At 33.8% G+C, this 22,349-nt stretch overlaps 1 protein-coding gene and 2 long non-coding RNA genes across 3 annotated transcripts; 2 read left to right on the forward strand and 1 right to left on the reverse strand.

Moving 5' to 3' along the window:
• Positions 1 to 5,551: 5,551 nt before the first annotated feature.
• On the reverse strand, positions 5,552 to 6,540 carry LOC131024424 (uncharacterized). Its single transcript, XR_009101826.1, has 2 exons — positions 6,459 to 6,540; positions 5,552 to 5,838 (listed from the first exon to the last, which is right to left on the reverse strand). It is a non-coding gene; the product is annotated as an uncharacterized LOC131024424 (long non-coding RNA).
• Positions 6,541 to 16,275: 9,735 nt separating this feature from the next.
• On the forward strand, positions 16,276 to 17,744 carry LOC131024425 (uncharacterized). The gene is made up of 2 exons (XM_057953935.1): positions 16,276 to 16,693; positions 16,769 to 17,744. The coding sequence occupies exons 1-2, from the start codon at positions 16,326 to 16,328 to the stop codon at positions 17,586 to 17,588; spliced, it is 1,188 nt and encodes a 395-aa protein (XP_057809918.1). The 5' UTR covers positions 16,276 to 16,325; the 3' UTR covers positions 17,589 to 17,744.
• A 1,549-nt stretch (positions 17,745 to 19,293) lies between these two features.
• Positions 19,294 to 21,701, forward strand: LOC131024426 (uncharacterized). The gene is made up of 2 exons (XR_009101828.1): positions 19,294 to 19,628; positions 20,968 to 21,701. It is a non-coding gene; the product is annotated as an uncharacterized LOC131024426 (long non-coding RNA).
• The last annotated feature ends 648 nt before the right edge of the window (positions 21,702 to 22,349 follow it).

Consider the following 22,349-nt stretch of genomic DNA (forward strand, 5'->3'; position numbering starts at 1 on the left):
AAAGGTACGATAAGTTCTACTGCTATAGAATAGAGATTAATATAGTAACTAGTTACCAATAGAACAAGTTTTTATGGCTCAAGAATCATGATTAGAATTTCGAGGACGAAATTATTTTAAGTGGGGTAGGTTGTAACACCCCGATAATTTAGATTTATTTTATAACTTTAATTAATAGTATTTTCTTGTATAGGTTTTTTTTTTTTTTTTTTTTTTAAATAATTATATGATACGTATAGATATGCACCATTAATTTTAGCTAGACTATTATTATTATTATTATTATTATTATTATTATTATTATTATTATTATTATTATTATTATTACTTTTGTTTCCTACTAGAACTAGAACTCTTTAAAGACTAGTATAAATATGAGATCAATTTTTAAAACCCTAGAATACACGCACACGCAAGAATATTTCGGCAGAAGAAAATATTTTCTTTGAAGTTCTAATCTGTGTCGCTTGTTTCAGGTAATTGTTTTGATTATTGAATGCATGATACTTTTTCCAATTTTTCCTATCTAATTTAAAATAGATGCTTGAGTCAGCATGATCATGTCTTCGTTCAAAAAAATTATTGTAGTGATATTAAAATGTCTTATATATAACATTTAAACTAATAATGACATATGGTTGGGTGGAGTCTAATTTGTGTTTGTCAGATCAAGTTTTAGTTTACGGAATTATCTTTTTACAACTTTGATTGTAGTATCAAAACCTTAAATGAGTTGGATTAAATAGGTTAATTCCAGTATTCTTATATTTCTTCAAATTACGAAACATTGTTAATTCTTAAGTTTCATATTATTATTATTATTATTATTATTATTATTATTATTATTATTATTATTATTATTACTACTACTACATCAGCATGGTGGCCAATTTTTACTTTTTAGTTAACTAAGTTTTGATATTTGATTAGTTTAGATTAAAACTTAAACATGTTTATTGCATTGCTTTTTAAAACAAAATATTATATTTTAATAAAAGATACTTTAGTTCCTTAAAATTTTCGACTACAGAATCTTAGATATATATTTTAGAGCAGTTGTATATATATACATATATATATTATTAGATATATCTAATTATATGTTTTGATATGGGAGTTTAGTTTAAGTTATTGTAGAATCTATATTAAAGCATTGTATTTATTGAATTAGGTGCGGTACGATTAAGACCTTCATTCCGGATTTGAATTTTTAGTCTCGATTTTAAGGTGAGGGATTTTACGCTTATTCATATAGTTATATATATTTTTATTTTCGCGCTCGATTACTTGTTTACGTGCATCTTATGACTATGTTATGTGCGATCATGGGACCTAAGCCATTGATCTAAGTTATGTGCGATCATGGGACCTAAGCCATTGATCTATGTTATGTGCGATCATGGGACCTAAGCCATTGATCTATGTTATGTGCGATCATGGGACCTAAGCCATTGATCTATGTTATGTGCGATCATGGGACCTAAGCCATTGATCTATGTTATGTGTGATCATGGGACCTAAGCCATTGATCGATCATGGGACCTAAGCCATTGATTTATGTATGTGTTTGGTCATGGGACTTAAGCCATCGACTCAAACTATGATTATGTTTGTCAAGGGGCTCTAGTCTCTTGGCGTATGTTTGCAAGTATGATAATGTGATTTAATTATATATGTGATGTATATGGATATTTGTTATGTTCCTCACTGAGTATATTTTCAATATGCTCACCCCTTATCTTTTCAGTTTTGCAGTTCCAGAGTCGAGGTGGCCATGGAAGTGGAGAATGACTAGGGATAAGGATTTTTCATTGAACATTTTAGTTGAACTCATTAAGTTTTATTTTGCTTTTATGATACTACTTTAGTTTGGCAAATGGATTTTTAAATTAGTTTAAATTTTTCCTTATAAATTAAGAAATTATCATTTTACTATCTTTTGTTCTCTAAATTTTTAAATAGTAAAGTTTATGAAAATTGGGGTGTTACAAAAAGCCCATGACAATTCTTCCATCAAAGAATTATCAAAAATTCCAAAAGCCACAAGGAACTAAAAGCTCTGACTCACGTGAAGAAGAAAATCTAAAAGATTTTGATTATCTTAAAGAATTTGAAAATGATGAAAAAGCCTATGATATTCAATATTATAATGATGCTATCTTCCTTCAAAGAGGAAAAAAAGAAGAGATAAGATATCCATATCTCGTCTCTGGATTTTTAAATTGTTGTCCAATCGAAAATGACCTAAAAGGTCTTTCTCCTTTGCAAATTGCAAATATTTATCTACATAAAGACATGCAACCAGTGCACGGGAATAAAAATATGATTACGATCTGAAGGAATTAAACTCATGATTTTTCATGATAAGAAAGCTTATATAAACATAAAACTTACATAAGAAGAATTTCTTCAGAACTTCAAACAGGTACAATAAACACAAATACTTGGCAGTGAGAGAGGGAGAGGAAGAAGAGGGCGAGCGAACTCAAGCGTACCCTTCTTCAAAACTACAATAAGCATTATATAGAGAGGAAAATGAGACTTCCGACACATTTTGTCCAAGAAGTCAAAAAGGAAAAGGTTTTCCATTTTTTTCTAAAAGGTAATAGTAGTAACAATAAGTGAAGCATCTTTGATTGTGTCATTCTGCATTTTGCTTCCGTCATTCTGCATTCGGGTCTTGTGCTTCTTGATACTTTTCAAGATCGAAGTTTGAATCATCTTCATCTTCATCCATTGCTTCAGTTTCGTCATAATTTTGTTGTTCTTTAACAACAAGTCTTCTTTCATTTTCAGATGTTGATGTCAAGGGAATTTCTTCATTATCTGCATAGGATTTTCCAAAAACTTCTTTGTACAAAGAATTAACAGATTCTTTATTCATTTTTAGAAGTAGCTCTTTGAGCAACGTATCATGAGAAGGAGCCTGAGCATTCATATTTTTCATGATGTTGGCAGATGGTTTGAGGGATAGAATTCCTCTTTTGTCATAGGTTTTACCTTCATCAAAGAAATTTTCTGTTGGCCACCATTTAAGAAGAATTCTTCTTTTAAGTATGGTAGCGGTCATCTTTGTTTCGATTTTATCGAACTGTTGATTTTCAAGGTTATAATCCCATCTAATAATCCATGGGACTTGATAATGGTTTACGAATTGTAGAATAGCAGAAATATTCTTAAGATGATTATTTTCTTTATAAAATTTTCTCCAGATAGGTTGGCCATTTTTTTCTAAAAGGTAATAGTATTAACAATAAGTGAAGCATCTTTGATTGTGTCATTCTACATTTTGCTTCCGTCATTCTGCATTCGGGTCTTGTGCTTCTTGATACTTTTCAAGATCGAAGTCTGAATCATCTTCATCTTCATCCATTGCTTCAGTTTCTTCATAATTTTGTTGTTCTTTAACAACAAGTCTGTTGGATTTGTATACTGAAAGCAAGAACTTTATGCTTGTATACAATGATTCCTGTTATTCACTATTCTTATCTCCTATCTGATTGTGTTCATGATTGCATATGTATGTTCTTTATCTCTGTATAAGTAGATTATATGGTGTGTTGTAGATCACAGAAGACCGTATAATTGGAATAACCTTAAGAGATATAATATGATCACAGCCGAAATAACTCTAGGACAAGTTATTGGTTTAGGCTGCAGTATAGATGGAAGTAGTTTGTCTTGGCTACTTGTCTATACTGGTACGTCATTACGTATTGATAGGACCACAGTTTGAGATGTATTCTTCTATCTGACTTAAGTGAAGAATCAAGATCTCGGTGACTTATAAATCTTAATACTAATAAGTATTCAGATATATATGTTAACTCGTATATCACTTTGACTTACTATGGGTGAAAGTTATATACTAACTCGAGTACTCTGTATCTTGGGTGATAGCGGTTAATATATGATATTTGATTATCTGTATTAGTACCCGTATCCGGTATAGGATAATGACATCCCCTTAAGGAGCTCAATAAGGTTTATTACGCTAAACCCTGCAGGTTGATTAAGTTCAGGCGTAATAATAAAATTTGAGTGGTACTGCTTAAGGAATTATTAAGAGATTAATTAATTTAAGCTGTCAGAGCTCTAATTAATTAATGGATGTCGGATATTTTAAATACGGAGATTTAATAAGTCTAAATACAAGCCCCGACTCATCACCGGCAATAAAGGGGTAAGTCAGTATCGGTTCTCTAGTGGAATGAACTTATATTTATAAATTAATTATGGTCTGGGCTGACCATGGATAAATTAATTTATTTGAGGCCCATCTTTATTCCTTGTATCTGGTCCCTGGGCTGGCCCAATGTCTCCAAGCCCTAGAAGACAGAAATATCGGCCCTCACTAATAAACTGGCGCCTCCCTATCTTTTCTGTATTATTAAATGCAGCTGTCAGCTCTCAGGAAAATACACTGATAAATATTAGGGTTTTTGAGAGCAGAAGGGGCGCAGGAAACGTGAGTGATATTCTGTCTTGGGAATTTCCATAGCTCGTTGTCCATCCAACGTTGGAAATTGAGCGGGATACAGTCGAGAAGATCAGAGCTGGAGTCTGAATCATTCGACGCGATCATCAACCATCTGTGCATCCGATTCTCAAGTAAGTTTTCCTAACACCTGTGTGCAGCTGTTAAATTCATAGGAGCATGTTAGGAATTAATCGTTGTATGATGAATTAATAATAATCCAAGAAACGATCATCGGGCAATCGAGTATTAATTCAATTTAATATTCCTTCAAAGTCTTCTTTCGTTTTCAGATGTTGATGTCAAGGGAATTTCTTCATTATCTGCATAGGATTTTCCAAAAACTTCTTTGTACAAAGAATTAACAGATTCTTTATTCATTTTTAGAAGTAGCTCTTTGAGCAACGTATCATGAGAAGGAGCCTGACCATTCATATTTTTCATGATATTGGCAGATGGTTTGAAGGATAGAATTCCTCTTTTGTCATAGGTTTTACCTTCATCAAAGAAATTTTCTTTTGGCCACCATTTAAGAAGAATTCTTCTTTTAAGTATGGTAGCGGTCATCTTTGTTTCGATTTTATCGAACTGTTGATTTTCAAGGTTATAATCCCATCTAATAATCCATGGGACTTGATAATGGTTTACGAATTGTAGAATAGCAGAAATATTCTCAAGATGATTATTTTCTTTATAAAATTTTCTCCATATATTTTTAATATCCTTTGGAAATATCATGGAAGTTTTTGGAAAATCCTATGCAGATAATGAAGAAATTCCCTTGACATCAACATCTGAAAACGAAAGAAGACTTGTTGTTAATAAACAACAAAATTATGAAGAAACTGAAGCAATGGATGAAGATGAAGATGAAGATGATTCAGACTTCGATCTTGAAAAGTATCAAGAAGCACAAGACCCGAATGCAGAATGACGGAAGCAAAATGCAGAATGACACAATCAAAGATGCTTCACTTGTTGTTACTACTATTACCTTTTAGAAAAAAATGGCCAACCTTTTTGTCACACCCCAATTCTTGAAGGAATAAATATAATCGAGGTGTGAATAATTCATAGAAATAAACAAGGGAAAAACCTTGTTAAAACCGAAATAGGATAGAAAGTCGGGCTATGCCCCTTTGGATCACAAGTTTTGTTTCATGCTTCTGACAACCGACGTTCATTAGCATAAACTTAGTAGTGAAGAGTTTAAGCTCGGTCAGGCATATCATTTGAAATTTAACATGAAGATCTTAAGTTGGGAAAACAAAAGACTGATATGAGTAATTGCTACAGCGGAAGTCTAACATAGGAATTTAACTCTAGCCTCAGCTCCGTCCCGTCAGCACCGGCCAGCCAACCTGAAAACATTTGAAAGTATTTTTGGGCTAAGTACTAATGTACTCAGTGGGCATGCATTTTCATAAACATTTCATATTTTCTTAAAGACAGTTTATCCAATCGTACTTGACATAACTTAGAAGGTTTTAAAGTGAAATAACTTCTAAGCATGTTAAAAATAATTTCTTTCATTTGTGCGCACATGTCACACTCTCTTTCCGTTACTCGCTGTTATCCCGGACCTTTTAGCCACCGACGGATCCATTTCTCCCATTGCACTTGCCTTGAGGACATAACTCAGAGAAGTTGAATTGACCTCGGGACGCTACCCAGGCAAGCCCTTACATTACATGCTTCGGAACACATCCAGCAAGCACCCTTATAACGCCTCTTAGTTAGTGCCCGATGGAGATCAACCCACCGAGTCAGCTAACGAGTGTACACAATTCTCAAACAGCGTATTAGGTCATAAGAGAACCTCAATTGATTAACTGCGCGAGCCTTAAACAGAGCAGAGTGCACATAAACATTTTATTGGATAAACAGTTTGCATTTCATTAAATAAACAATTTGCAATTTATTGAAACATTTAGAGCTTAATAACTCAATCATACTTTGTACATTTGGAAAGTAAGCCCACCTGGATAGGCAAAGCCTGAAGATCATAATCACATAAATTCGTTTTGGGAAAGCAGGGCTAATCCCCTTGGTTCATAAAGCCTACAAGAAATTCTATTCTTAATAGGTCTCGTGAAGCTAACTTAAAGTCTTAGTGGACGTACTAAACATACTTGATTCATCACGTCGGGTTTTTAAAATTTAGTAAATAAATAATTGAAAACTAAATTCTTGAGTTAAGGACACCAACAATATCCTTCCTCGATTTTCTTAAATAATTGGAATTATAAAAAAAAAACCAATTAAATCGTAAATACTCTTATTGCAAAATAAAATGCAATTTCATGTCATGCTTGGCATATAATAAGTAATTTACTTAAAATATGCACATAATAATAATATAATATTATTATGAAAATTATCCTTTAAATAAATTAATCAAACTAATTAATAGTTCAATTAATAAAACATAAGACAGCCCAATTTAATAAATTGAAGGCAATCCAAAATCCTTAAATAAAATAAGGGCCCAACACATTTATTTAAAACAATGGCCCAACTGAAAATTTAAAATATAATTCGGCCCACAACTCAAGCCCAACAGCAGCCCTAGCCTAACCCCTTCCTATTTCCCCTTTCTCTTCCATCAGTCACGCACACAACACATATCAGTCACTCTCTTTCCCAAATCTCGACTGCTCACCTCTTTCTCTCTATTCGAACTCACCCCCTTCTTCCTCATCCTCACTCAGTCAAATCCCGCCGCCGCGGTTCCCTCCGGCGAGACAGCCGTCGACCGGCCTCCATCTCCCACACTTCCGCCGCTCAAAGTTTAGATCGGAAATCGACCCCTCCCCTCTTCTCCAGCCGCCGCCCATAGATCAGGCGACGCTGCCTCCGTCTCTCTGACTCGACTCGACAACAACACAGTCGCCACCGGAGCTCTGCCTCACTCTGCTCTCTCCCTCCGTCCGTGGCAGAGCGACAGCGGCAGGGCCGCCGCGCCCTGGCCTCCCTCTGTGCAACCCTAACCACCGCCCCAGCCCCTGTTTCCGATGGCCGACGACCCCCCCCAGGCCGCCGCCCTCTCCTTCCCCACTCTTCACCGTGGCTAGGCAGCAACGGCAGAGCCGCAGTGCCTGGCCTCCCTCTCTGAAACTTCCAGCGACAAGCAGCAGCAGGAGCCGCCCGCCGGAGCCCTAGGCTCGGCCTCCCCTGACTGACTCTCTTCTCAAAACCTCGCCGGAGCAACGGCGATGAGCCGCCTCACAGCCCCCGACCTTCCCTCATCTCCAGTCAGACCGACAGTGGCGCCGAGCCACCGCCGTCGACTTTCTGCCCAGACTCGACAGACAAACCAAGTTCAAGACTCCATTTTTCTTCTCTTAAAAAAAGAAATCATGCTTGTAAATAAATGAATGTCATTCTATTGAAATGCTTGAAATGTTTTGTTGTGTAAATCTTGAGGTTTATTTGTGGTTTCTGCTAAACCAATTTGGAGCTAGAGGCGTAATGTATAAACAGAGGTAGGCGAAAAAGTCAGGTGGTTACCTTGGCGAGGATTTCAGTTGGTATTCTGATTTTTGCTTGTTTGCTGTGAAAGTTCAGATCATGAATATTTTTCAAACGAAAGGGGTGGTGTTCTTAAAAGGAGATAAAAGAAATGATTTTGAATCTTTACCTCAACACTTGATTTCTGGTGAAATGAGCTTGGGGAGCCGATGAAAATTTTCAGGATGAGTGAAGTGTGTTTCTAATAGATAGAAGAGTGCAGATTGGAGACTATAATTATGGAGGTTTGTAGGTGTGAGTGATGGGGAGGACACGGCAATAGGGTGGCGATGGGATGCATGCTTTTTGCTAATTTTTGGGGCTGAAATTGGGGCTGTAGCAGGTAAGTAGGGTGGCTGATGGAGAACATAGGGGTATGGGTGGTGATGGGACAAATAAAATCCCTCAGGATAAAATTGTCGAAACTGTAATAATTCCTCAGGGTTGGCTAACTAAAAGTTCGTGAAAATGCTTGAATGCTAAACTAAATAAATATGTAATGCATATAAATTCAAATAACTAAAATATACAAAACTTTTTGTAAATCATTTTTGTTGGAATTAAAATAAATTCTTTTTCTTAATCCGACGTGAATCATCTTAAATCTAAGTTCAAAATTATTCTAAACTTAACTCGAGGAAACGGGGTATTACACTTTTCCTTCTTCATCTAGTTTTATTCTAAATTTTCTTTGAGAAGAAAATCTAATTTCAGCATCACCATCTACAAACTGTATGATACTCTCAAGTTTTCGCGTTTCTTCTTTAACAGGTGGAGCTATGTTCTCAAGTTGCCAGACTTCAGGGAGACTAATTTGACTCCATTTAATAGTTTTAGGGATGGCCATATTACCCTTTTTTAGATCTGTTAAAAATAGAGTGGTTTCACCCTTTTCTGAGCTAATTTGTTTAGATTTTATATTAAATTACCTTACCCAAAGGGCTTTACAGGATTTACAGATACCCGACTTAGAGCAATGCTCGTGTAGAGCTTCTAAACTTGCAATTAATAAATTTAATAATAACTTCTTCTTAAAGAAATCTAAATTGTATCAAATAATATATTACTACTACCACTTTACGTGGCTCTGATACCACTATGCGTGGTACAGAATAAACATTTTATGTTATTCAGATATTATGCAGCGGATATGTAAGAACCTTGTTTTTACAAGGCCTTAAGGCTTCGTGTAGCACTTTTTAACTGAGGAATATAAATTGTGTTTTTAACGAATTCACTAATATTTGGATCTTCAAGACGTTCATTAATAAAATCGATAAGATTTTTAGTAGATTTAATTTTTTCGTTTAATTTTTTAAAATAGTGAGCATATTTGCTACCTCTAATAAGATAATCATATGGAGCATAAAAAATATAATTACGATCTGAAGGAATTAAACTCATGATTTTTCATGATAAGAAAGCTTATATAAACATAAAACTTACATAAGAAGAATTTCTTCAGAACTTCAAACAAGTACAATAAACACAAATATTTGACAGTGAGAGAGGGAGAGGAAGAAAAGGGCGAGCGAACTCAAGCGTACCCTTCTTCAAAACTACAATAGGCATTATATAGAGAGAAAAATGAGACTTCCGGCACATTTTGTCCAAGAAGTTAAAAAGGAAAAGGTTGGCCATTTTTTTCTAAAAGGTAATAGTAGTAACAATAAGTGAAGCATCTTTGATTGTGTCATTCTGCATTTTGCTTCCGTCATTCTGCATTCGGGTCTTGTGCTTCTTGATACTTTTCAAGATCGAAGTCTGAATCATCTTCATCTTCATCCATTGCTTCAGTTTCTTCATAATTTTGTTGTTCTTTAACAACAAGTCTTCTTTCGTTTTCAGATGTTGATGTCAAGGGAATTTCTTCATTATCTGCATAGGATTTTCCAAAAACTTCTTTGTACAAAGAATTAACAGATTCTTTATTCATTTTTAGAAGTAGCTCTTTGAGCAACGTATCATGAGAAGGAGCCTGAGCATTCATATTTTTCATGATGTTGGCAGATGGTTTGAGGGATAGAATTCCTCTGTTGTCATAGGTTTTACCTTCATCAAAGAAATTTTCTTTTGGCCACCATTTAAGAAGAATTCTTCTTTTAAGTATGGTAGCGGTCATCTTCGTTTCGATTTTATCGAACTGTTGATTTTCAAGGTTATAATCCCATCTAATAATCCATGGGACTTGATAATGGTTTACGAATTGTAGAATAGCAGAAATATTCTCAAGATGATTATTTTCTTTATAAAATTTTCTCCAAGAATTCCTTGAAGAACTAATTAATAGACTTCAAAAGGTTAAAATCAAAGGAAAAGAAGTTGAAACTCCATCTTCAAACTCACAACATATTACACTTTTAACAAAAGAAAATCTTAGTACTTCTGAATCAGAAGAAAAAGAGGAACTTACTATTAATAAACTTAATAGATTTTCCTCTATTAAACCTTTCTATAATAGACTAAAATGTTTATTCTGTACCACGCATAGTGGTATCAGAGCCACGTAAAGTGGTAGTAGTAATATATTATTTGATATAATTTAGATTTCTTTAAGAAGAAGTTATTATTAAATTTATTAATGCATCTGCAGCAAAAATAAAAGATAATAATGATAGGCAAATTGCCCAATCTATTATTACCAGATTCACAGGTCAGCTTCAAGGATGGTGGGATTTTTACCTTACCAAAGAAGCAAAAGCCAAAATTCTTAATGCAACCATTATTGATCCTATTTCTAGGGAAGAAGAATCCGATGCTGTTAATACATTAATTTATACTATCCTATCTAATTTTGTTGGAGCTAAATAATAATAATAATAATAATAATAATAATAGTATAAATTACATTATTTTATTCATAGAGATACAAAATACAAAACTATAGTTGAAAGTAAAAATATAGCTATAAAAAATTAAATTATAGGAATGTTATAACCTTTATCCATATAGTGATATTTAACAATTTTTATAGACCAGTCCTAAAAATTCTTATATATTACTCCCTCTATCCATATTAATTGAACAATGTGGTTAACGTTGTGACATTGTTTTCACAGTTATATACAGTGATTTATTTCATTAAATTAATTAATTAATTAATTTTGGTTTCACTAATTTATTCTAACTTTTTATAGTATAACATATTTTTATGAAATAATCGAACAATATGATCGATTTGAGGATTATTCTCATAATTATAGCGATTTGTTTCAACTTTATAATATTTTTTTTTCAACTGCACTAGTACCTCATACGCTTTTTGCACTATCATCGTTATATGGACTCCTATTATTTTTATGATCTTCATTTCCAATTCACTAATACCTAAAAAATATTGCATTATATTATAGATTTTTCAAATAATTGAACAATGATGTTAATGTGTGACATCATTCTTACTATTATATTCATTGTTATTATTATTTTTATTCTTTGTTTTCAATGTTGGTAATACCTTATAGTTTGTTTACACTATACTATGTTTTTATAAAATAATCGAACATCATGATCAATGAATAAAAGTACAATACATTATTATCCTAGTTAAATTCCCTTCAATTTTATAATTTATAGTGTTAATTTCACTATAACTTTGCATACTCTAGCTAATATATTATAGTCTGTTAGGTCCCGGAAGGTCTAGAATAGGTGGGTGGGTGGGTGGGTGGGGGAGGGGAGAGAATACACCTATAGGCTATTTTTCAAAACACACAGAACAACCTTTTGAAGTTAACTGAAAAAGTATCAACTGATACTGACAGTTAACGAAAACTCAGTTAAACAAAGGTTGAAGACTGATACTGAAATTACTTCAATAAAGATATCAATTAGGCACAAGGCTTTAACTGATATTAGCGTAAGGGTTCCGTCTTGATTTTAAAACAGAGGAGTGTTATGAATCTTACTGATTATCCGAAGATTTATCAGTTAGACTAATAACACTAGCAGCAGAAAACTTATCTTTTGAAATAGCCTTTGATTATCACGCTGTCAGATTATAGTTTCACTTTGCAGTTAATCAATTTCAGTTAAAGAGACGTTTGTGCACAGATAAGAAAGTAAAATTGAAAGCGATAAACGACAAATGATTTTTACGTGGTTCGGAACAAGTTCCTACGTCCACGGTCAGTTGATCACACTGACAAACACTCTGGGCTAGTGCTTACGGGTGCACAACAAATCTTACAATTGAAAATCAGATTTTCAGTACCAACACACTGAGTTGGATTTCTCACTCACTCTTAGCACACTAAGACACAACAATGCCTTTTCAGCAGTTGGCTAAAATCTCTTGGAGTCAGAACACTGGTCTGAACTCCGCTCTACTCAAACACTCTTTCGCTCAGTTGAAAGGAGGTTCGAAGTACCAACTAGATCCCAGAGAACAGGCTCTCTGTAATCGGAACTTAGGCTTTGGATATATAATTTAGTTGCCTACGGATCTAAGAGAATGTATGAAACCAGTAGTCTGATTTTGGGCTTTGGGTATTCTCTTCTTCGATTCAAATCTTTGAATGACTGAGTTGCAATTTTGGCAGTGTTTCAGCTTGTGCTTTTGAATCGGTGAAGATTGAAGTGATCATCGAGCTCTATTTATAGGAGAGATCTTGAATAGATCCGTTGGCGGAGATGGTCTTCAAGAATTCATCCGTTATGAGAGTAATTCGAATTTGGCTGAGGCTTCAATCTTCGAGGTTCCTTGTTTGGCGAGAAACGACGTCCCAGGTACAGGAGGTAAGGCGCCTCTGAAAAGTAATCACCAAAAAGGAATGCTCTGCAGAGAAAAGACGATTCTCAATATCTCTGCATTTAATGCGGCTGTACTTGAAAGTGCGTGGCTTCCTTTTAACTCTGAAGATTCAGTCCGAGGAAGAATGTCAATTGATACTTGACTTTAGTATCAGTGAGCAAAATCTACATAGCCAGCATTGATGAATCAGTCATAACTGATTCTTCAGTGAGAAACTCGTTCAGTCAAAACATCAGTATTTGACTTAGCCTTTTATTGCAACTTCAATTGAGTTCTTCAGTCTTCAGTCCTCCAGTCTTCAATCTTCAGTCTTCAGAACACTTAGACAAACTAGAAAGTGAACTCCAACAGTTGAGTTCAGAAAGTTCTAGTCTATTACAAAGAAAACCTAATAATTTTGGTATCATCAAAATTAGGACTATGATATTCATTAAGTTCCCAACATAGTCTAAATTTTTGCAAACTAATAGTGAGTTTTAATTTCGAAAATAATATAATTAATTAATAATATTCGTCGTTCAAAAATTTGCCATGATTAGTGCTACAAAGAAATTGTTGGATTTCTATATAAATATCAGTCTAGATACTTAAGCAATAATTGTGTAAACAAAGGAAAATCGTAGAAGGGATAAAATAGTCTTTAAATTAGATAATTACTGCTTGATCAAAATTTGAAGGGTATTGTGTATATCTATATTATGTACACATAAATTCATTGTACTAAGAATTAGATTTGTATTAACCTCATATTGTATTGTACACAGCCACAAAATGTTCCACTAGTGACATGATTTTTGACAAATAGTGACACGTATGAATGTTATTAAATAAAATTATGATATGTTGAGTTGGATAGCTAGCTATTATAAAATTGTGACATGATTTTTGTTTTACGCCTTTTCCCTAAAAGGTTTTAGTGAGGTCCGACCCTTAGTCTGCATCCTTGTGCTTTCAAGGGTTCTTTAGTTTTCTGCTTTTCTTTTTTTCTTTAATAAAATTTCTATTTCAGCAGAGTTGGATAACTATTATGCATGTCACAAAAATAAGGACATGTCGCTAAATTTAATGACATTGAAGGTGTAGTTATTTTTGTGACATATAAAAGTGTAGTTATTTTTGTAACTTATGACAATCTATATTATAATTAGTTCTTTAAAAATTTAATTGTATAATAATATATTATAATATAATTATATTTATATATGTGTGTTAATTTGTGTCACACACCCTCTCTCTCTCACGCAAACACACACCAAAAATATATTGAACACTTGTGTGTAATAAAAATATTTTGTGATAGTTTTACATGTCACAAGATTTGTTACATGGATAGATGTCACAAAATTTGTTACACTTTTAAATGAAACAAAATTTACTTATATTTTTATGTGTGACTAAAGTATATAGATACATGTGTCGGTGTAGCTAAACTTTGTTACATTTAAGGATGTAACAAATTTTGTGACATATCTCTTAAGGTCACTAAAATTGTGTCATTACTAGACAATTTTGTTATAGTGGTACCTGAAGCACCATCTATGATAATCATCTTTTATTTTTATTTTTAATAAACTTTGAAAAGCATATTTTAATAACTAAGTAGTCAGGTTTATGATTTAAACTCAACCGATTCTAACTCAACTGATTCTGCTTCCCCTCTAATAAGTAAAAAAAAAAAACAGCATTGGCTTTGGTATCATTCTTTGGGCAGCCTCTTTTTGGTGGCAAAATGATATGATCATTGTCGATCAATCAATCGAACACGCACGCGGAAGACTTGATAACGAACGATAGATAATGGAAGATCCTAAAACCTCTAAATCTAACCCACGGAATGATTTAGGCGAATTGAATTCCCTAAACCCCAACGTGACGTTGATGCAGCAACTCGGAGACGATGAATGACATCCAACGAGGGTTGGTTGACTCGTCGTTACGCCGATAGATGAATTCTCTTGGAAAAATTCAAGAAGAAATAGAAAACTCTCAAGAGAGAAATAAAACTCACAGTTTTTAATAAAATAATGTTCATGGTCTCCAATTTTCGTGCATAACAAGCCCTATATATAGGGTATGCGAAAACCTAACCAAACTAGGAGAATAAATATGAAAAAAGACTCCTAATCTAATAAGGAAACAAATCTTTAGTCAAAACAAGGTATAAAACTCAAAACTGACTCAACTAAGGCCCAATTTCAGCCACCCTAATATAACCCACGAAAATAATAAAATAAAAACAAATAAAAGATTCGACTAAATCAGCCCACATATGCAACGTAACTTGGGCCTCCATAACATGCATCACAAAATTAATCACCATACTTTTATCGATAGTTTAATTGTATACAATGATAGCTAATTTTTTAAGCTTTAAAATGATAAATTCATTAGTAAGACAGAAGTGGACTCTGTTGGCATAGAGCATCTGAACCTCTGAAATAGGCAATGCTAAAATTAGTGGAAAGCCGATTTGGTTTAATACTTTGATTGATCAGCTGAATCTGTGAAATAAACAAGAAGTGGTTGTTTTAGATTTGATGAACAATTGAGTGGGATGAATAAGTATCATTTATTGATATATGTGATTAAGCCAAACTTCCCCAAACTTTCCTTTGAAGCGCGTTGTACTTCGCCTAAATACATACATACATGACCTAGTCGTAAACAAAACAAGGATAAGTCATGTCCATGTGTTAGGTAAGTGATAAGGAGTTAATATCTAAGGCCAAAGGTTTTGAATTCGAGTCCATGTGGCGCAGTTATTAAATTTCTTTATTTAATACTGTTAATTTATAAAAAAAAAAGAATAAATCATGTTCTGTATTCTCGACTTTAAATATTTTTTATAAAATATTTTTTATTTTCGTTTTCATTAGAAAATTATGTTCAAATTTTTAGCATTTTTCTGAAAATATTCTTAACTTTCAACATTTTTCAAAAAATGTCCATAATTTTCGTAATTTATTCAAAACCCTCAATTTTTAGAGTTTTCATAAATTATCCTCTACACAAAATCGAGCAACTAAGTGATAAATCGCAACACCAAATTCTTAGGTAGAACAACGTTGTTTTACTGGGTGATGTGGAAAAAAGAAATTTTCTACTCAAGAATTCGAGGACATAACTCATCATTAGATCGTTGAAAAATGCTAAAAGTTGTGTATACAAAAAATAAAAGTTGGAAATATTTTCTGAAAAATGTCGAAAATTAAAGATTTTAGTCGGGAAAAATGAAAATTTGAAATCTTGTATGAAATATGATCAAAGTTGAAAATATCATCTACTCGAGTAGGCACTCGAGTAAGGGCGTTGCGGATGCTCTTAACCCATAAAACAATAATCATGTTGATTCAGACAAATGACATCATCTAAAGTCTAAACGAATAATACGGAGTAATATATTTTGATACGTATGTGGTTGGCGCTTAGCATCTAGAATTAGATTGCAAAAGTCAAATTTGCAAGTGCAACGTATACATTTAGTATTAGAAAATATTCAAATCTGAGACTTTAGCAATTCATCCGAAACTCCGAACTAATAAAGCAAAGAAATGTCAAAGCGATGACTATATATATAGTATATATATGCATCTGATCTCCGAGGTATACCAAATTTGCACAAGAAAGAAAGAAAAAATGTATGTGACAAGGCCTCTGTCGCAGCTGCTAAAATCCCCAGAAATTGTAGCAGCAGCTCCCGACGGCCCCAACAGTGGATTCCTGGTAATCCAAGACGAGGAATCTTTGAGATACTCTTTTTTCGGAGTCTTTAAGAATCACAGCCTTAAGCAGCTGCCTTTCCCTCAAGACAAGGAGCTCATCATTCAATACACCACCAGCAACGGCGACTCCACTGATGTATCTAACGATCCTGTTTTCTTGATTCCTGCTCTCAACTGCCCCTTGTCTTCCAATCGCTACTACGCCGTCGTTCCCCATCGGAAACGCATAGGGTACCACTTCTCCTCTGCTTTTTCTTGCTTTACATCATAATTAAGATGGACTGAGTGATGAATGTTTATTCTCAGAGAAGCCTTCACCTGCTCGAGAGAAGAAGATAAGGTGAGCTGCTGCTTCTGCCGCTGCGTCAAGGACGTGCAGTCGACGCCGTTGGACCCGCGCAACGTGTACCAGCAGTTCCAGATTGTTCCATACAATGCCTTTTGGAGCTCCGACGGCCACTTCGTGGCGAACTCAGTCACGTCGGATGGTTTCCCTCCTTCCTTCCTGCGGCAAAAGGGGTGGACGGTCGACACCAAGACTCCCCACACTTTCAAACTGGAGACGGCACGGGGCCTCGACCACGGGCTCCGTGCTCGTCTCCCGGAGTTGGATTCGTCGAGCGTGGTGGGGAAATGGTACACTCCCTTCGTGTTTGTCAAGGATGGATCGTTGAGAGATCAGGTGAAACGATCCATGTATTATGAGGTTATATTGGAGCAGAGATGGGAGAAGATATATGAGGTTGATCGTGATCATAATAAGGGGAATTCGGTGGTGATTGATGCTGCAGTTGAAAGGGAGGAGGTGTTTGTTGGTGGGAGTAAAGCTACGTGGAGCACAAGCGGCGGAGTGGTGTGGTTTAAGGCCGGCGGTGGCGGAGGAGTGGGGTTGAGAGTGGAGTTGGTGGAGAGGATGAAATGGGAGGAAGAGAGGGGAGGGTGGGTGGGAGGGGAGGGGAGGCAAGTGAAGATTCATAAGGTGGAGAAATTGGAAGGAGGTGGCGATTGGAATGAATTCGGATGCTATGTTTTGGTGGAGACTTTCAATTTGAAAAGAATGGATGGGAGTTTGATGATTTCTTATCATTTTAAACATTGTCATAAGTTGAAGACCAAGTGGCAATAGATTATCACTTCTTAGCGATGGTTTTGTACCATTGCCTTTCCCTTCTCTTCCCTTCTTTAAATCTTTTGTACAAGTATGGACACCCATACATCTTATAACACTTACTCTCTTCATGTTCAGTCTTGTGTGAAATATAACTTTTATCTTTACTCTTTATTCTTTCTCTCTTTGAATTGTTGTTGTGCCTTTCCATAGCCATTGTCCTTAGCTTTAAAGTTCACCTGCTTTAAATTTAAGTTTGTGACAATATTTTTAATACTTCTTCCGTGCATGAAAGAACTTCCTGATGATGAAATTGAGGTTTTATATAAAAGAGAAGAAAAAAACCCTTGAAGGCACAAGAGAGTAGACTAAGGATCCGAGACTCGAAAAGAGCTCGTTAAACAAATGCGAAAGAGAAATGAGAGCAACGCATAGCATACTGTGACTGTGATCAGTGGCGGAGCCAGGAATTAATTTGGGAGGGGGCTGAACTTACACGGGGGTTCGGGGGCTGAAATTTTTTTTGGACATTCCGTATATTTAAGGCATTATTTTATTAAAAGACAAACATAATACTAATAATAAATAACAACATTATCATAGATTATATAATTTATATATATAACAAATTAGTTTCAATACATTACAATTTTTTTTGGGACATTCTGTATTTTTAAAGCATATTTTATTAAAAGACGAGCATAATAGTAATTATAAAGAACAACATTTTCATGTACTATATAGTTTTAATATATTACAAATTAATTTCAATACATTACAAACTTTTTTTTTGTCATTTCGTACATTTTAGGCATTTTTTTATTAATAGACAAGCATAATAACAATAATAACGAACAACATTTTCATAAATTATATATTTTCAATAAATTACAAGCTAGAATCAATAATAACAAAAGACAAGCATAGTAATAATAGCAAACAAATTTTTTTTGGGCATTCCATCCATTTTATGCATTTTCTATTAAAAGACAAGCATAATAGTGATAATAATGTATAATATTTTTATAGATTATATAGTTTTAAATAACACAATTATCCTTAAATTAATTATAAATGGAAGAATATAACAAGCTAATCAACTTTTGTAAAACAAATTTCTTTTATAATATAAACATATATCTCTCTATATATATATATACTAAAAAAAAACTCAAAATTTGGGAGGGGGCTTCAGCCCCCCCTAGCCCCCCCTTGGCTACGCCCCTGACTGTGATCAATAACAAGTGACACAAGTTTTAAAAAAAAGTTGTTGAATGTATTAAAAGTGGAGAAAAAGTTATTAAATGTATTGGGACCGGTGAAAATGTATTGTAATTAGTATTGGGTGTGATGAAAAAGTGAAAAAATAAGTGATGGGGTATAGTCCAAAAATTGGTAGGAAGTTCTTTCGTGGACGTCTCAAAAAGGAAAAATAGGAAGTTCTTTCGTGGACGGAGGGAGTATGATATAAAAATCATCAAAAATGAATTTAAAACGAATAAGCTATGAAAATTTTAAAATTTAAAATATTTTATTTTTTCTCTCTTCATTATTTTTTTACGACTTTTTATTTATGTTTGTGTAATTGTGTTTGAAAATATTTATTTATTTATTCATTAAAATATATTTTGCAGTTGTTTATATTTTAATTCGGTTCAATATTTATATGGCACGGCGTACGTTCAGCCCCTGGCCGACGCCACCCCCAGCTCACCGTTTCCATCCAACAAGCACCAGCATCTAGCAGGTACCCTTAGATAGTCCCAGTGGCTTATCCTCAATGTCAGTGACAATGTCTCTTGCATGAGAAATGCACAGCAGATTCTCCGCCATATCAATGCCACTCTTCATGATGGATCAACTCTTGTTCTATCAGGAAAAACCACGTTGCTACGTATGTTAGCTGGCTTCAACAGACCAACTGCTGGTCAGGTAACTCAGGTGTTTTCCATCGGTACAAGCTTCAGCTAAACTGGCTCGCACTCAAAGATGCTATCAAGGATAAATTCACAATCCTCGATAATGTGTTATGGTTCCAACTTCTCCAAGGAAATGAAGGTGAATAATAGAGTTTAAGGTCTTCATGCTTCTCATGAATTCTTTTAATTCTTGAAATTAGGTGTGCAAATAGGGTTTTAATTTTGTGAAAGGTTTATGTTAGAATCATGATAATTATAGTTTTGTATAAGAAATTGCATATAGAGTCTAGGGCTCATAATTAACTGTTTCGGCCAGAATTTTTATTCGATTTGTTGATCTCGTTTCGTATAGTTAACATGTAGGGATATTGATTTTATATTTTTCTGTGTATAATTTAGTATTTCTAGGATTAGAATATTAATTTTCAGAATTTTTAGTGAAGGATTAGTATTTTTGAAAAACTGGAAAGAATCCCCTGTTTCGCAGTGATTTGTAACTAATGGTTTGATATGTTTTAAGTGTCATTTTGATTTAAAAAATTTACTGAATCAACTTGATTATGTTTTATCCTTCATGTAAAATTTCATAGCTATTGGAGTTCAGTTATATGTTTACTCTTAGTTTTAAAAATGTTGGTCAAAATCGAACTGTTTTGCTAAGTTATGGTACAAGGTGTATTACTCTCTGTTCGTTTGGTATTTTTGAGCCCCACTTTATTTTTAATGAAACTAGACATTCATAGGTTTCTATAAATATATGGCTTATATTTTTATCCATTTAATACAATAATTTACAAATTTTCTAAATAAGTTAGTTTAGAGTGGTGTTTTATTGGACAATTATTTTAGTTAATGTTTCACAAATTATTTGAAAGGTCATATATAGTTTTATTAATCTGAAACTTTTCCCATATTAAGTATAATGTTTTGTGATATTGTGTTTCGAATTTGAGCTGCATTTGATGAGGTTTAATATTTTTCAAGTAATTTCTAATTATATGGTCTGAAACTGACTATTTTTGGTAGATCATACTAAATTGTACACATATCATAATCTAGTAATTATTTTAGTTCATAGTTTCTTCTACAATACAATAGACATCTAGAGGTTTTCAAAACCATATATCATATTCTCTGATTCATTTTCAATGAATTGATAATATTTTTTTGAATTTGAGTGAAATGTAGAAGATATTGTGCATGTACTATTGCATATATCAAGTTTTTCAAGTATGGTTTTGTTTGCTAAGGTGAATATGTGCAATGTGTAAATGTGATTTGACTTATTAGTATATGCTTTAGTGATTTAAAGTTTGACTATGTGCTTTGCATATTCACGATATACTAAAACTTTATATTTATTAATTTGGTGTTGTGAATATAGGATTAAAGTATGGACTTATGATGAAGGATAGATTATATAAGATGGGTTTTATAGACTTAGTTCGTCTTTACTAAACCTAAGGTTTATATTGTAGGCTCAACTGAAGAGGATACCTAAGTGGGAACCACTCTATAGCAAGATCAAGACCATCTTGTATATCAGGTGTGTTTATGTTCAAATGTATTTTTTGAGTTACTAAGCTCTGATATTTATGAAAGCAAAATGTGAATGTTCATGCTTCAATGTTTTACTCTCTATTGGGTATGTGCTATTAACTGGCATGAAGTTGGCTTTACCAATTAACAAGGAGTTAACGATCGTGCTCTGAGCTAGTACTAGCCAGAGTGTAGTGTGCACGGAAGTTAGAATTGGGTAGAACTTGGCCAGGTTCCTCAGTTCTGAAAAAGGGAATCGTATGTGGAAGAAAATTTCTCGACGATCATACAGTTATAAGTTGTACCAATAGTAGAGGCAGTTAAAGAAAGTAAAGTTTTGTATGCTTATGATGTATGATTTATGTTTAAAAGCTTCATATGCATACTGTTAAGCATGAAACATTTTATTATATGGTTCTTTTCAAATGTTTTATAAACGGCAATAGCACACTGAGTACAATAGTGCTTAGCCAAATCTTTTTAAAATGTTTGCATGTTGAGCGGCGAATGTGGAGTGTGGTGCTGAGATGAAGATTCTTTTTTCTATTGTATATAACTAATTCCTTTAATGGAACAACTCTTTTGTATATCTCCACCCGCTTCCTATTTTGTATACCATGACGACTCTTGTACAGTTTACTAATGTAAATTGATCTTATCTTACGCTTTGGGTTCAGACCATTCTCTACTATGTTAAATTCGGTTTACATTCACTTCTAGTTATTGAGTTCTCTTTTAGTCATGCTTCGACATTTATACATTCTTTTTCTGAAAGTCGGGGCGTGACAGAATGGTATCAGAGCAAGAGTTTACTCTGAACCTAAAGTCTTCTTCTCAAAATGAGTCTAGAATAGTATCACTAGACTCCTAAATATTATTGAATCTCAGCACTATTGAAAGATATATGGACTAGATTGATATAATATGATCACAACCGAAATAACTCTAGGACAAGTTATTGGTTTAGGCTGCAGTATAGATGGAAGTAGTTTGTCTTGGCTACTTGTCTATACTGGTACGTCATTTCGTATTGATAGGACCACAGTTGAGATGTATTCTTCTATCTGACTTAAATGAAGAATCAAGATCTCGGTGACTTATAAGATCTTAATACTAATAAGTATTCAGATATATATGTTAATTCGTATATCACTTTGACTTACTATTGTTGAAAGTTATATACTAACTCGAGTACTCTGTATCTTGGGTGATAGCGGTTAATATATGATATTTGATTATCTGTATTAGTACCCGTATCCGGTATAGGATAATGACATCCCCTTAAGGAGCTCAATAAGGTTTATTGCGCTAAACCCTGCAG

This window comes from Salvia miltiorrhiza, chromosome 5 (assembly GCF_028751815.1).
Source record: "Salvia miltiorrhiza cultivar Shanhuang (shh) chromosome 5, IMPLAD_Smil_shh, whole genome shotgun sequence".
NCBI classification, from domain to species: Eukaryota; Viridiplantae; Streptophyta; class Magnoliopsida; order Lamiales; family Lamiaceae; genus Salvia; species Salvia miltiorrhiza.